The sequence below is a fragment of the Tamandua tetradactyla genome, chromosome 20, assembly GCF_023851605.1.
Source record: "Tamandua tetradactyla isolate mTamTet1 chromosome 20, mTamTet1.pri, whole genome shotgun sequence".
Lineage (NCBI taxonomy): Eukaryota > Metazoa > Chordata > Mammalia > Pilosa > Myrmecophagidae > Tamandua > Tamandua tetradactyla.
The window spans coordinates 10,214,170-10,229,960 of NC_135346.1; the positions used below are offsets into that span (position 1 = coordinate 10,214,170).

The window sequence follows — 15,791 nt, forward strand, 5'->3', positions numbered from 1 at the left end:
TATTGGGATTTATAATTAACCCATATAATTACCTTTACAGAAAGTCTTTATTTCTTCATGCTACTTTGATTTACTAGCTAGTGTTCTTTAAGACTGAAGAAACCCCTTTCTTACTAATTTTAGGGCAGGTCTAGCTGTGATGAAATTGCTCAGCATTTGTTTACCTGGGAATGTCTTAATTTCTTCCTCATTTTTGAAATAAAGTCTTGCTAGACATAAAATTCTTCTTTGACAACTGATTTCTTATAGCACTTTAAATCTTTAGTCACATTGATTTTTTGCTTTGACAGATTCTAATGAGAACTTGGCAGTATATATTGGGACTCTCTTATACATACTCATTGATTTTTTTTCTTGCAGGCTTCAAAACTACCTTCTTGTCCTTGGTATGGACAGTTTGATTACTATCTGTCTGGGAACGGTTATCTCTGGGTTTATCCTGTTTGGGATTCACTGGGATTCTTGAATGTACATATTCATGTCTTTCATTAAAGCTGGGAAGTTTTCTGTCATTATTTCTTTATATATTCCTTCTGCCCATTTCTTTCTTTTTTCTGTTTCTGGGATCCCATAACGCATAAATTGGTACACTTGATGGTATCCAACAGTTCTTTTAGGTTTTATTTGCTTGTTTAAAATTATTTTTTTCTTCCTGCTTCTCAGCTTGACTTACTTCAATAGTCTTGTCTCTGGGATCACTGATTCTTTCTTCTGCCAGCTCCAATCTCCTACTGAAATCCACTAGGGAATTGTTCATTTCAGTTACTGTGGTCCTTAACAATAATAGTTCTGTTTCTTTCCTTTTTAAAATCGCTATTTCTTTACTGAGATTCTCACATTGCTCTTTCATTGCTTTTTTCATATCCTTTAGTTATTTTTCCATGTTTCCCTTTATTCCCTGAGCACATTAAGGATCATTTTTTTAAACTAAAAAATGTTAAAAAAAAAAAAAGAAATTAAAAATTTGAACATTACTAATATCATTATTTGTTTTTATTAGCTTTGACCATGAAAAATGGAAGTAAATAATACCTTCTCTTTTTTCCTTCCATCTACACAATGTTTATATCAATGGGAATTGTTGACATAGTAAAAAATAAACAGTGAAGCAAGAAAAAAGGAAGGTAGAAAGTATTATGAACTGCATGAAAATGGAAAATACAGAATATAAATATTTGTGGAATATCATTAATGAAGTGGTTTTTTGTGCTGCTTATTGGTGATTTCACTGTTTAAAATGGCTCCCAGGCATGGCACTGGAATACTGCCCAGTATTCCTTAGCACAAGGAGGCTGTAAAGTACTTTACAGAGAAAATATGTGTGTTAGATAAGCTTCATTCAGACTCCTGTTGGCCAGGAGTTCAATTTTAATGAATCAACAAGGCTTATTAAATAAAGTGGTTTTACACAGAAATACACATATTATTTGTTTGATGAAAATGTTGTGACTAGTTTCACAGGAACCTAACCCTATATTTCCCTTAAAAACAATGGCTCAATATTCACTAATTCAACATTTATGGTGACTTTATAGAAATATCTACCTCAAATAACAAGAATCAATGGTACTTAATAGTGAACAATTCAATGATTTTGCTCTAAGTATCACAATAAGGCCAAGATGTCCATTATCATTGCTATTCAACACTGTACAGGAGATTCCAGCGAGTGCAATCAGATAAGAAAAAGAAAAGGCCTTCAGATAGGAAAAGAAGAAGCAAAATAGTTTTATTCTCAGATGATATAACTCCCTAATGTCTGATAGAACCTCAAAAAAAACTACTAGAATAAGTACGTTCAGCAAGTTTGCAGGATACATGATTGATATACAAAAAAAACTTCTATACACTAGCAATGAATAACCAGAAATTGAAATAAAAAGTACCATTTACAATAACATAAAAAATATGAAATCCTAAGGTATATTTGATTTGCACAATAAAATCTATAAGCTATTTCTGAGATAAATTAAGAAAGATCTAAATAAATGCATACATATACCTTGTTCATGAATTGGGTGAGTCACAAGCACCTCAAACCCAGAATTTCCTTTCTTACAAAGATATTCCTCTTTTTATGTTTTTCATATTAAGGAATGACACCACCATTCAGCCAGTTCTTCCAGGAACTTAGGTGTGACCCTTGATTCCTTCTCTTCCCCATTTCCAATCACCAAGTCTCAGAAGTTTTACCTTTTTATCAGTACTCAAATTCATTCACTTTTCTCCATTCCCACTGTCATTCCCACAGCTGAGATCACTACCTTCTCTTGCCTGTACTACTGTAATACAGTCAACTACTCTAATAACTACTCTAACTTCTCTGTCTCCAGTCTTAAACTCCTATAATCTGTTATTCACCCTGGAACCAGAACAAATAAGAACATCTGCTATCATTCTCCTATTTATAATCTTTCATTGGCTTCCTTCAGGAAAAAAAAAATCCAAATTCCTTATCATGGATTACAACAACCTTTAGGACCTTGGTCCTCAACTAACTTTACAATCCATCTCTAGCTTTCTCTTCAACACCCCCAATCCCCACCCTCACACCTAGTCACAATTAAAAGGTCCAGCTGCACTGAACTACATTTCCCTAAAGTTAAATAAAGCCTCTTTTTCTCCTTCTCTCTTGCCTTTTTCTGTCTCTCTGTCTGACCCCCTTTCTCTCTGCCCCCACTTCCCTTCTCTCTGCCTCTTCCTCTCTTCTCTTCTATTTTCCTACCCTTCTCTATTATTCTACTCATTCTCTCTCTATTCTCCCTGTCCACCTCCATGTCTCTTAGAATCATCAATTTTATGTTATCTGTATTAATGGAGCATAATACGTCCATATATTCATCCTAATATGGTATGCTTTACTTCAAGTTGTTGACCACAATTTTTAAGAATAAAATTGATTTTTTAATATTTGGACTGATTTTTGGATTGAAGTACAATTCTGCTTCCTCCAGTTTTTTAACACCCCAAGTCCTGACAATGCAAGATGTTTTGGCTATGACAGCCTAATATCATTATTTTGGGATTGTAACTGATAGCTGACTCCACATGTAGATGGTGTTGGCCTCAACTGGATACAGATTTCTTAAAGTATATCCATATATAAAGTATCTAATATAAAAATTATTTTAGTTATTAAAGAAAAAATTGAAAATACTACCTCATTTGAAGTGTTTTCTTGTGAACTTGACATAGGAACTATTTCATTTGAATTAACATAATTGCTGACATTTGGAAATAGCTCTTCAAAAGATGCTTTCTGCACTGAGGACAAATCAATCTATGAAAGAATATATTACACTGGTAAAAGTTAAATGTTTCAAATCAATTATTTTTTAAGTAATTAAAGGAAAAATTGAAAATACTTTCTCATTAGGATTTTCTTGTGAACTTGACATAGGAATAATTTCATTAAATGAATATAATTTAAAAAATAAATTAATATAATTGCTGACATTTGGAAAAAATTCTCCCAAAGATGCAATGTTTTCTGTTCATTCATCCAATAAATGCTTATCAAGTGCCTAACAGATGAAATTCAGAACCTTCTGGAATAATTTTCCCTTCTTTCTATTTAAATGAATTTTAGCTTTCTCCAGGGTTCTGTCCTTGTTTTCTTCTCACCTACCCATCGTACAATAGAGATTTTTAAGTCTCTGTCTCTAATACAGAACTCTCTCCTGAGCTTCAGATTCAATCTCTATCCGGTTACTAAAATAAATCACTCCATATATCTGCCTTAAATTCAAAATTCAAACACCAGACTCATGATCCATATTTTAGGTAGGTTTGCATTTTGACCAGCCAGATCTGACTGGGGTAATACTGCCTGACTTTAGATTAGGCCACAGATATGGGTACCTGGATGGATTATCAGCTGTACTGGGGTTCTGCCTTTGCCTAGCTTCTCTTCCTCCTAGGAGGACAGATCAATTTCTTGACTATCCATGTGTAACTCAGAACAGTCTTAGGAAGGTCACGTTAAACTGAGACCCTGGAAAATGAAAATCTCCCAGAAGTACTTGAGTCAATTAGTCTTCCCTGGCGTAGCCAGTTGGGTCTAACAACCTGTAATTGACCAGAACCTACAATTCTCATTTGATGGTAGCAAGCTGTGGAATGAACAAGGGCAATTAGTCTCAGTTTCATCTGGTAACAGAATATGGACCTTAAAATGTCAAGTCATTAAGTATTCTCAAAGTATTTTTGTTTATTAAATGATGGTATTTACCCACAGAATGGGAGAAAATATTTTCAAATGACATATATGATTAGGGTATATAAAACTCTTATACCCTTTAAGAGATTTACCCTCTTAAAACTCAACAATAGTGTGCAGGGGTGGTTAAAGGGTAGAATGCTAGCCTTCCATGCAGAAGACCTGGGTTCGATTCCTAGACCATGCACCCCTCTCCCCCCAAAAATAAGATAAAAACTCAACAGTAAAAAGACAAATTATGCAATTTTAAAACTGGCAAAGGATTTGAATAAACATTTCTCAAAAAAATATGTAGAAGTTGCCAATACATACATGAAAAGATGCTCAATATCATTAGTCATAAGGAAAATGCAACTCAAAACCACAATGATACATCACTTCAAACTCACTAGGATGGTTATAATAAAAAAGAAAGATAATAGCAAGTGTTGGTGAGGATGTGGAGAAATTGGAACCCTCCTACATTGCTGCTGGGTATACAAAATGGTGAAGCTGCTTTGAAAAACAATTTCCTCAAAATGTTAAACATGGAGTTACCATTTGACCCATCAATTCCACTCCCTGTATATACCGAAGAGAACTCAAAGCATATGTTCACACAAAGACTTTACACGAATGACCCAGGCTATATTACTAATAATAGCCAAAATGAAAACAACCCATATATCTACTTAATGATGAATGGACAAACAAAATGTGGTATATCCATACAATGGACTATTTATTATTCATACATAAAAACGAAAGAAGTTCTGATACATGCAAAAACATGGACAAGCCTTGAAAATATTATGCTAAGTGAAAGAAGCCTGACACAAAAGGCCACATATATTGCTTGATTCTATTTATATGAAATGTCCAGAATATACAAATTTACAGGAAGTAGATTAGTGGTTTTCAGAGACTGAAGCATGGGAAGGAAGCAATGGGGAGTGACTGCTAATGGGGTGATGAAAATGTTCTAGACTTAGGTAGAGATGATAGTTACATAATCCTGCATATATACTAAAAGACATTGAGTTGTACACTTTAAAATGGAGAATTTTATGGGATGTGAATTATATCTCAATTTAAAAGATATTGGTATTTGTAAAATAGTTATTAGTTAGTTTTTTTTTTTTGAAGATTATGGCTGTTCATTTATTTATTTATTTTTGCACAGGCAGGCACCGGGAACTGAACCCAGGTCTTGGGCATGGCAGGTGAGAACTCTGCCACTGAGCCACCATGACCTGCCCAATAGTTATTAGTTTTGTAGGGAAAAATGCATTTTGGTATGTTTATTCCTGATTTATAAATTTTTGACCCCAAATATAAAATAGGAATAAATAAAAATGTATATAATGAAGCCACACATTTTCTGGAAAAATATAAAACTTTAAAGCACTGGAAAGAGTGTTTATGAGCAGAGTATTAGCAAATCCTTTTTCCCTAGCATGAAAATTGATCTTTGGTTAACTCTCTAGCTCTGTCAACTGTGTTAGTAAGCAACATTGCCTATGGCAAAAATGATACCTGATTGTGGTAAACTATATATGGACTAGAAGGATACTATAAATGCAGTATAAATGAATACATGTTACAAAGGACAAAATAATTTGGGTTTCTTTGAATGAAGTGATTCTTGTAATTAGGCACGGCTCTTGTGGAGACCCTGGAAGCTATGTCTATATGTTGTTATAAAAGATACTGACTTCTGTGGGTAGGGTGGTTCCCACACTTACTCAATATGCGTCTCATGTCCTTATGCCTCAGCTATCCCCAGATTTCCAGGTAAGCTGCTGCATGAATTTCTTTGAGGGCTATACCTATGAAGAGGAATACTTGATGCAGTTCTGTTCAGTGTAAACTAAGAAAAACTCTACTTGATGTTGGGGTATCCTAATCTTTCTTTCTTACGTGTATATTAGTGTATAGAGTACTTCCAAAGAAAGAATGTTAGTGCAACCTAAAAATACAGACATTGTTCTCTGTAGCCAACCTTCCCTTGATGTGACAAAAGTAGAAAAATGGAGAGTGGAGTCATAAAATACATACTACAAACGGGAAAAGCAAGAACTTACCACAAAACCACCAGTCTGTGAAGATGGAGTACTTGTTAACAGGCCTCTACTTTTCTTATCAGGAATAGTGGAATTTATCTATAAATGTTTTGTAAAACAAGGAATTGAATAGCAGAAAAACATGAGCTACTTTGATACAGTGAAACCACAACTATAAGTTAACATAACAGACCATATTGTGTCATACTAATAAAATCTTTAATCTGCTAATTAAATTTTAAACCACCAGATAGGTAACTAAAGAACTTTCTGGATCAAACTAGGTCAAATAACTTCCAAAAGAATTTTAGGTGGTATAACAATTATATGAGAATATTTGGGTTGAAATTACGAAAGTGTTTTGAATTAGAAAATGATGCTTTGGTTATCTCAGTTAATTGCTAAGAAAGTTATTTTACTTTTAGCATTTGTTTAATTCCTAGTATACTATTGTACTTTTTATGGAAAGGGATTATAAGTTATTTCTGGAATGGTTAAAACATATACATAACAAGGATAATTGTTTAAAATACATAAAATCAAATGTTCATAAATGTTTTCATTTACAGAATATTAAAGTTAAAGAAATCACAAAGTAGGATGCAGACTCATTTCCTTTTTCTTGAAGATGAAAAGAGGTAAGGAGAGTCAGAGCAATAGGCAGACAAAGTAAGAGAGAGCAAGAGAAAGAACAAGGAAAGAAAGAAACAGGATTTAGAGTTACAGTTCTACTGCAAGGAGTACAATTCGCTGATAGCCTTCAACTGAAAATCTCTGGAATTTATGTCAGGTTTCAAGCTGAGTCCAGGCTTTTTAGAGGCAGTCTTCCCTCCCAACAATAGCTGAGCACACCAGAGATAGTAAGGAGTGGCCATTTCTGCCCAACATAAGACTCCTCTAATGGGCAATCTTTGCTCTAGAGCTCTCAATTGGGTTAGACAAGATTTTGTCAGATCTGCATTGAAGACTGTGGCTATTTCTGCCCTATTCTGCTCTTCCTTGCTTTCCTTCATCAGGTATTATTCCCTCCAATAAACCACTCACACTCTTTAATTTTGTCTCAGTATCTGCTTCCCAGTGGTTTCAATGAAAATAATTGTCAAGTGTCAGACCGAACATCAGCCTGTATATAGTAAGTAAATAGCTTCCTGCATTTTTTCCTAGGTTTACTAAGAAATTGTGAATGTCTAATATTCCCAATCAGAGCACTTTTCTTTTTATAGTATTTCCAAGAAATTTTGGGTTAATAAAATGTCACAGCTCACCAACACAGGTTCCATGGGCTGAGACCACAGAACTTTGGTAACTGAGCTACCTACATGCTGAAGAACAAAACTATGATGAGTTATTAGAACTTTGATTCTTAGATGATGGGAGTTTAACTTAGTCTGAACATTTTTATCTCTTGGTTCAGAATCTCTTTCAGGCTGAATTAAATTCATTATCGTGAAATACATTTCATAGTGTAAAAGACATTTCTAATACCACTCTGACATCCTATTTTTTATTATAACTTATGTTTTATTCCCTTAACTTAAAAAATGTTTTTAAAGTTAGAGATAAATGTTTTTCTAGAAAAATATTTTCTACATATTTAAGGAAAATATTTATTGAAAAACAAAATAGTATTAAGTCTACTTAGCACAAAACATTTCCCTTACCATATTTAGGTAACATCTTCCAAAGTTTTTTTTTTTGTAAAAAGAAAAAAATGCTAATGAGGTCTATTTATCAATATTGAAAATCAAATTTTAGGAAAAACATGAAACATAAAATATATTTACATAGGTATCTTTATTATACAATAATCTGCATTTAAGGAACATAGTCCACTCCAAACCGTCAGGAAGCCACAACTACAAGACACCATGTTGCTTTATCAATTAACTCCTGCGTTGAAACTGTAGACGGTTTGGTGACTGCTGATCATAAATTACATACTTTGTCTTACATTTTGGGTATATATTAGTAATATTTTTCAATGTTTAAATATATTCAACATAAATGGAGGTATGCAGTTTGAGTTGGGTCTTGAAAAAAATAAAAAGATTCTGAGTTGGGGGAGGAGATGGAACGGAGAGTAGAGAGGAAAGAAAGGGAAGCAGAAGAGGTGTAAGGTATTTGTTTTAGTCTCCTGGGTACTAAAACAAACACCACGAAATAGGCTGGCATACACACGGGAATTTACTGGCTCACAGTCTGGAGACTAGGAGAAGCCCAAAATCAAGGCATCATCAAGGCAATGCTTTCTTCAAGAAGACTGGCATTCTGGGGTTGGCTGCAAGCTATTCTTGGTCTTTGGCTTTTCTGTCACATAACAATATGTATGGTAGCCTCTCCTGGCTTTTCCCTTCTCTTCCAGTTCCACTAACTTTCAGCTTCAGGCTGCTTCCTCTGGCATTCTCTCTCTTTGGCCTTCCCTATAAAGCCTTCAATAATAGGATCAAGAACCATCCTGATTCAGTTGAAACACACCTTAATAGGTGTCCTGCTTACAAGGATTCACACACATATGTATGGATTAAGATTAAGAAAATGTTTTCTTTGGGGTACATAGCTCCAAGCCACCACAGTATATTCCAAGCAAAAGAATGAACAAAGAGTGTGGAGCAAAGAGTAAGGTAACATGGCATCTACTGACTTCCTTTCACTGAAGATTTCACACCTTGTTCATAGTTTTCGCTCCTAATTCTTAGAATTCTTAATGATTTCATTATCCAATCACTGGCCTCTCAGTTCCTCGATCTCTGCATTTCTAATAAGTTTTTGCTCTATGCAATTTCAGTCAGCCATTCTATAAGCAAATATTAGCCCTTATCATTGACAGAAACTACAGAATAAGCTATTCAAATAGCTTTCTAAATTATTCCCATCCCTGCTATAGTGTCTTCATGAAACAACTCCCACCTCATTGATTTGAAATAATTTCAATTGAAATCTCCAATTCATTGATCCTGCCATTTTCTCTTCATTCATTGGCCTTCTCTTTTCTTCACTCTTTTCCTTATCTAGTTTATATGCCTTCATCTATTATAATTATATTCTTACCTCTTTATCTTTCTATTACATATGCCTGAAAAATACCACTACTAGATGAATTCTGACATCCATATTCTCTGTACCTCTAGTTCAACTAAGTGCTAAAGAAAATTATACAATCTGGCAAACTGACGTCACCACAAATTTATAAGGAATATCTACAGATTAGCAACTCTACTATACTTCTCTGGCTCCTCATGACAATTTTGTACTTGCTCCATTTTCCTTAAACCTCTAGGTTTCTTTCCCTATGCCATTCTTTTTTTAAAATTTTTTATTAATTAAAAAAAATTACAAGAAGCACAAACATTCCCGACACATACATTCAGCAATTCACAATATCATCACATAGTTGCATATTCATCATCATGATCATTTCCCACACATTTGCATCAATTCAGAAAAAGAAATAAAAAGACAACAGAAAAATAAAAAACAGAAAAAAAATTTTACATACCATACCCCTTACCCCTCGCTTTCATTGATTGCTAGCATTTCAAATTAAATTTATTTTAACATTTGTTCCCCTTATTTATTTCTATTCCATATATTCTACTCATCTGTTGCCAAGGTAGATAAAAGGAGCATCAGACACAAGATTTTCACAATCACACAGTCACATCGTGGAAGCTATATCATTATACAATCATCATCAAGAAACATGGCTACTGGAACACAGCTCTACATTTTCAGGCAGTTCTCTCCAGCCTCTCCACTACATCTTGAATAACAAGATGATATCTACTTGATGCATAAGAATAACCTCCAGGATAACCTCTCGACTCTGTTTGGAATCTCTCAGCCATTGACACTTTGTCTCATTTCACTCTTCCCCCTTTTGGTGGAGAAGGTTTTCTCAATCCCTTGATACTAAGTCTCAGCTCATTCGAGGGTTTTTCTCAATCCTTTGATGCTGAGTCTCCGCTCATTCCAAGATCTCTGTCCCACGTTGCCAGGAAGGTCCACACCCCTGGGAGTCATGTCCCACACAGAGAGAGGGAGGGTGGTGAGACTGCTCGTCATGTTGGCTGGAGAGAGAGGCCACATCTGAGCAACAAAAGAGGCTCTCTTGGGGGTGACTCTTAGCCCTAAATTTTAAGTAGACTTGACCTATCCTTTGCAGGGTTAAGTTTCATATGAACAACCCCAAGATTGGGGGCTCTGCCTATAGCTTTGGTTGTCCACACTGTTTGTGAGAATATCAAGACTTCAACTTGGGGAAGTTGAATTTCTCCCCATTCTCACCACTCCCCGAAGGGGGCTTTGCAGATACTTTTCGAGTCACTGATCAAATCACTCTGGGATTCATCGGGGCATCACTCTGGACAAACCATCAAAATCTCATATCCTACCTGAGATTCCAAGTACTTATGGTGTTCAATCAAACTATCTACATAAGTTATATTAGGAAATGCACTAGTCAAAATATTAATTTTGTAACAAATAAACATTTTTTGCTTTAGTCTCACACAGGTGACTTAAAATATTAATTACCATCTATTTTCAGTACCCTGAAATAATGACATTCCTTTGTTCTTCCTCATGCAAAAACATTTTTAAAATTGTACCTTGTACATTTCACTATTATTATACACTCTAGGCATTCCTAGATTATACCATCTCAATCTTTAACATCTATCTTTCTGATTTCAATATGCCCCCAGCCCTCTTCCCTCTATCATTCTCACATGCAGCTTCATTCAGTGTTTTAACAGAATTATATTACAGTTAGGTAGTATTGTGCTGGCCATTTCTGAATTTTTGTATCCAGTACTGTTGCACAGTCTGTATCCCGTCAGCTCCAATTACCCATTATCTTACCCTATTTCTATCTCCTGATGGTCTCTGTTTTGATGAAAATATTCCAAGTTTATTCACTAATGTCAGTTCATATCAATGAGATCATACAGCATTTATCCTTTAGTTTTTGGCTAGTCTCACTCAGTATAATGTTCTCAAGGTCCATCCATGTTGTTACATACTTCATAAGTTTATTCTGTCTTAGAGCTGCATAATATTCCATCGTATGTATATACCACAGTTTGTTTAGCCACTCGTCTGTTGATGGGCATTTTGGCTGTTTCCATCTCCTTGCAATTGTAAATAATGCTGCTATAAACATTGGTGTGCAAATGTCCGTTTGTGTCTTTGCCCTTATGTCCTCAGAGTAGATACCTAGCAATGGTATTGCTGGGTCATATGGCAATTCTATATTCAGCTTTTTGAGGAACCGCCAAACTGCCTTCCACAGTGGTTGCACCATTTGACATTCCCACCAACAGTGAATAAGTGTGCCTCTTTCTCCACATCCTCTCCAACACTTGTCATTTTCTGTTTTCTTGATACTGGCCATTCTGGTGGGTGTGAGATGATATCTCATTGTGGTTTTCATTTGCATTTCTCTAATGGCCAGGGACGTTGAGCATCTCTTCATGTGCCTTTTGGAATTTTGTATTTCGTCTTCTGAGAAGTGTCTGTTCAAGTCTTTTCCCCATTTTGTAATTGGATTGGCTGTCTTTTTGTTGTTGAGTTGAAATATCTCTTTATAAATTCTGGATACTAGACCTTTATCTGATATGTCGTTTCCAAATATTGTCTCCCATTGTGTAGGCTGTCTTTTTACTTTCTTGATGAAGTTCTTTGATGCACAAAAGTGTTTAATTTTTAGGAGTTTCCATTTATTTATTTATTTCTTCAGTGCTCTTGCTTTAGGTGTAAGGTCTATAAAACCGCCTCCTAAGTATTTATTCTTTTAGTTGCAATTGTAAATGGAATTTGTTTCTTGATTTCCCCCTCAGATTGTTCATTACTAGTGTATAGAAACACTAAAGATTTTTGAATGTTGATATTGTACCCTGCCACTGTGCTGTACTCGTTTATTAGCTCTAGTAGTTTTGCTGTAGTTTTGCAGGGTTTTCGAAATATAGTATCATATCATCTGCAAATAGTGAGAGTTTTACTTCTTCCTTTCCAATTTTGATGCCTTGTATTTCTTTTTCTTGTCTAATTGCTCTGGCTAGAACTTCCAACACAATGTTGAATAACAGTGGTGATAGTGGATATCTTTGTCTTGTTCCTGATCTTAGGGGGAAAGTTTTCAGTTTTTCCCCATTGAGGACGATATTAGCTGTGGGTTTTTCACATATTTCCTTTATTATTTTAAGGAAGTTCCGTTGTATTCCTATCCTTTGAAGTGTTTTTAACAGGAAAGGATGTTGAATCTTGCCAAATGCCTTCTCTGAATCAATTGAGATGATCATGTGATTTTTCTGCTTTGATTTGTTGATATGGTGTATTACATTAATTGATTTTCTTATGTTGAACCATCCTTGCATACCTGGGATGAGTCCTACTTGGTCATGATGTATAATTTTTTTAATGTGTTGCTGGATTCGATTTGCTAGAATTTTGTTGAGGATTTTTGCATCTATATTCATTAGAGAGATTGGTCTGTAGTTTTCTTTTTTTATAATATCTTTGTCTGGTTTTGGTATGAGGGTGATGTTGGCTTCATAGAATGAATTAGGTAGTGTTCCCTCCACTTCAATTTTTTTGAAGAGTTTGAGCAGAATTGGTACTAATTCTTTCTGGAATTTTTGGTAGAATTCACATGTGAAGCTGTCTGGTCCTGGACTTTTCTTTTTGGGAAGCTTTTTAATAACTGATTCAATTTCTTTACTTGTGATTGGTTTGTTGAGGTCATCTATGTCTTCTTGAGTCAAAGTTGGCTTTCATGCCTTTCTAGGAAGTTGTCCATTTCATCTACATTGTTGTATTTATTAGCATAAAGTTGTTCATAGTATCCTGTTATTACCTCCTTTATTTCTGTGGGGTCAGTGGTTATGTCTCCTCTTCCATTTCTGATCTTATTTATTTCCATCCTCTCTCCTCTTCTTTTTGTCAATCTTGCTAAGGGCCCATCAATCTTATTGATTTTCTCATAGAACCAACTTCTGGTCTTATTGATTTTCTCTATTGTTTTCATGTTCTCAATTTCATTTATTTCTGCTCTAATCATTGTTATTTCTTTCCTTTTGCTTGCTTTGGGGTTAGTCTGCTGTTCTTTCTCCAGTTCTTCCAAGTGGACAGTTAATTCCTGTATTTTTGCCCTTTCTTCTTTTTTGATATAGGCATTTAGGGCAATAAATTTCCCTCTTAGCACTGTCTTTGCTGCATCCCATAAGTTTTGATATGTTGTGTTTTCATTTTCATTCGCCTCGAGATATTTACTGATTTCTCTTGTAATTTCTTCCTTGACCCACTGGTTGTTTAAGAGTGTGTTGTTGAGCCTCCACATATTTGTGAATTTTCTGGCGCTTTGCCTATTATTGATTTCCAACTTCATTCCCTTATGATCTGAGAAAGTGTTGTGTATGGTTTCAATCTTTTTAAATTTGTTGAGACTTGCTTTGTGACCCAGCATATGGTCTATCTTTGAGAGTGATCCATGAGCACTTGAGAAAAAGGTGTATCCTGCTGTTGTGGGGTGTAATGTCCTATAAATGTCTGTTAAGTCAAGCTCATTTATTGTAACATTCAAATTCTGTTTCTTTATTGATCCTCTGTCTACATTTTCTGCCCATTGATGAGAGTGGGGAATTGAAGTCCCCAACTATTATGGTAGATGTGTCTATTTACCTTTTCAGTGTTTGCAGTGTTTGCCTCATGTATTTTGGGGCATTCTGGTTCGGTGCATAAATATTTATGATTGTTATGTCTTCATGTTGAATTGCTCCTTTTGTTAGTACATAGTATCCTTCTTTGTCTCTTTTAACTATTTTACATTTGAAGTCTAATTTGTTGGATATTAGTATGGCTACTCCTGCTCTTTTCTGGTTGTTATTTGCATGAAATATCTTTTCCCAACCTTTCACTTTCAACCTATGTTTATCTTTGGGTCTAAGATGCGTTTCCTGTAGACAGCATATAGAAGGATCCTGTTTTTTAATCCATTCTGCCAGTCTATGTCTTTTGATTGGGGAGTTTAATCCATTAACATTTAGTGTTATTATTGTTTGGGTAGTACTTTCTTCTACCATTTTGCCTTTTGTATTTTGTACGTCATATCTAATTTTCCTTCTTTCTACACTCTTCTCCACACCTCTCTCTTCTGTCTTTTCATATCTGTCTCCAGTGCTCCCTTTAGTATTTCTTGCAGAGCTGGTCTCTTGGTCACAAATTCTCTCAGTGACTTTTTGTCTGAAAATGTGTTAATTTCTCCCTCATTTTTGAAGGACAATTTTGCTGGGTATAGAATTCTTGGTTGGCAGTTTTTCTCTTTTAGTAACTTAAATATATCATCCCACTGTCTTCTCGCCTCCATGGTTTCTGCTGAGAAATCTACACATAGTCTTATTGGGTTTCCCTTGTATGTGATTGATTGCTTTTCTCTTGCTACTTTCAAGATCCTCTCCTTCTCATTGACCTCTGACATAAGACTAGTAAGTGTCTTGGAGAACATCTATTTGGATCTATTCTCTTTGAGGTACACTGCACTTCTTGGATCTGTAATTTTAGATCTTTCATAAGAGTTGGGAAATTTTCAGTGATAATTTCTTCCATTAGTTTTTCTCCTCCTTTTCCCATCTCTTCTTCTGGGACACCCACAACACGTGTATTTGTGTGCTTCATATTATCATTCAGTTCCCTGAGTCCCTGCTCATATTTTTCCATTTTTTTCCCTATAGTTTCTGTATCTTGTCGGATTTCAGGTGTTCCGTTCTCCAGTTCACTAATTCTAACCTCTGTCTCTTGAAATCTACCATTGTAGGTTTCCATTGTTTTTTTCATCTCTTCTACTGTATCTTTCATCCCCATAAGTTCCCTGATTTGTTTTTTCAGACTTTCCATTTCTTCTAAAAAGAAGGAATGAACAAAAGTTCATTCCTTGTCTTCTTCATATCCTCCCTCAATTCACTGATTTGGTTTTTGATGAGGTTTTCCATGTCTGTTCGTATATTCTGAATTAGTTGTTTCAGCTCTTCTATCTCATTTGAACTGGTTTGTTCTTTTGACTGGGCCATATCTTCAATTTTCCTGGTGTGATTTGTTATTTTTTGCTGGCGTCTAGACATTTAATTACCTTAATTAGTTTATTCTGGTGATTGCTTTCACTTCTCTTACCTAGGGTTTTCTTGCTAGATGAATTTGTTGTCTATCTGTTCTTTGACCTTCAGTTCAGCTTTTACTGGACCTCTAGCTTAGATTTTGTTTAACAGAGGTTAATTTTTCAGATCTTGTTTTCTTGTTTCTTGCCCTGCTTGTATGGTACCTTTTCCCTCCCCACCCTTAGGAGGGTCTACATAGGTATTATAGACTCCAGCCAGGTTTTCCCGGACTAAACTGCCCTCCTATCAGGGGCAAGGAGTCACCTGCATCAGTTTTCCCTGAGGGTGAGACGCAGCAGGTTAAAAGACTTTCCTGTGAAGGCTCTGGGCTCTGTTTTTCTTATCCTGCCCAGTATGTGGCTCGTCTGCCTGCAGGTCGCACCA

General features: G+C 35.3%; 1 protein-coding gene across 9 annotated transcripts in view; it reads right to left on the bottom strand.

Moving 5' to 3' along the window:
* The window catches only part of LOC143664910 (meiosis-specific kinetochore protein-like), a 150,817-nt gene that overhangs the window by 81,521 nt on the left and 53,505 nt on the right, over positions 1-15,791 (bottom strand). For 8 of the 9 annotated variants that reach the window (XR_013166668.1, XR_013166673.1, XR_013166672.1 and 5 more), the window contains exons 10-11: positions 6,283-6,360; positions 3,161-3,280 (exon numbers count right to left, since the gene is read on the bottom strand). Coding sequence is in view for 3 of the 9 variants with exons in the window: in XM_077138355.1 (XP_076994470.1) it covers positions 3,161-3,280; positions 6,283-6,360 (198 nt within the window). In the remaining 6 variants the exon portion in view is untranslated. The remainder of the gene's footprint in view (positions 1-3,160; positions 3,281-6,282; positions 6,361-15,791) is intronic. The other variant, XR_013166669.1, reaches the window with a different exon arrangement.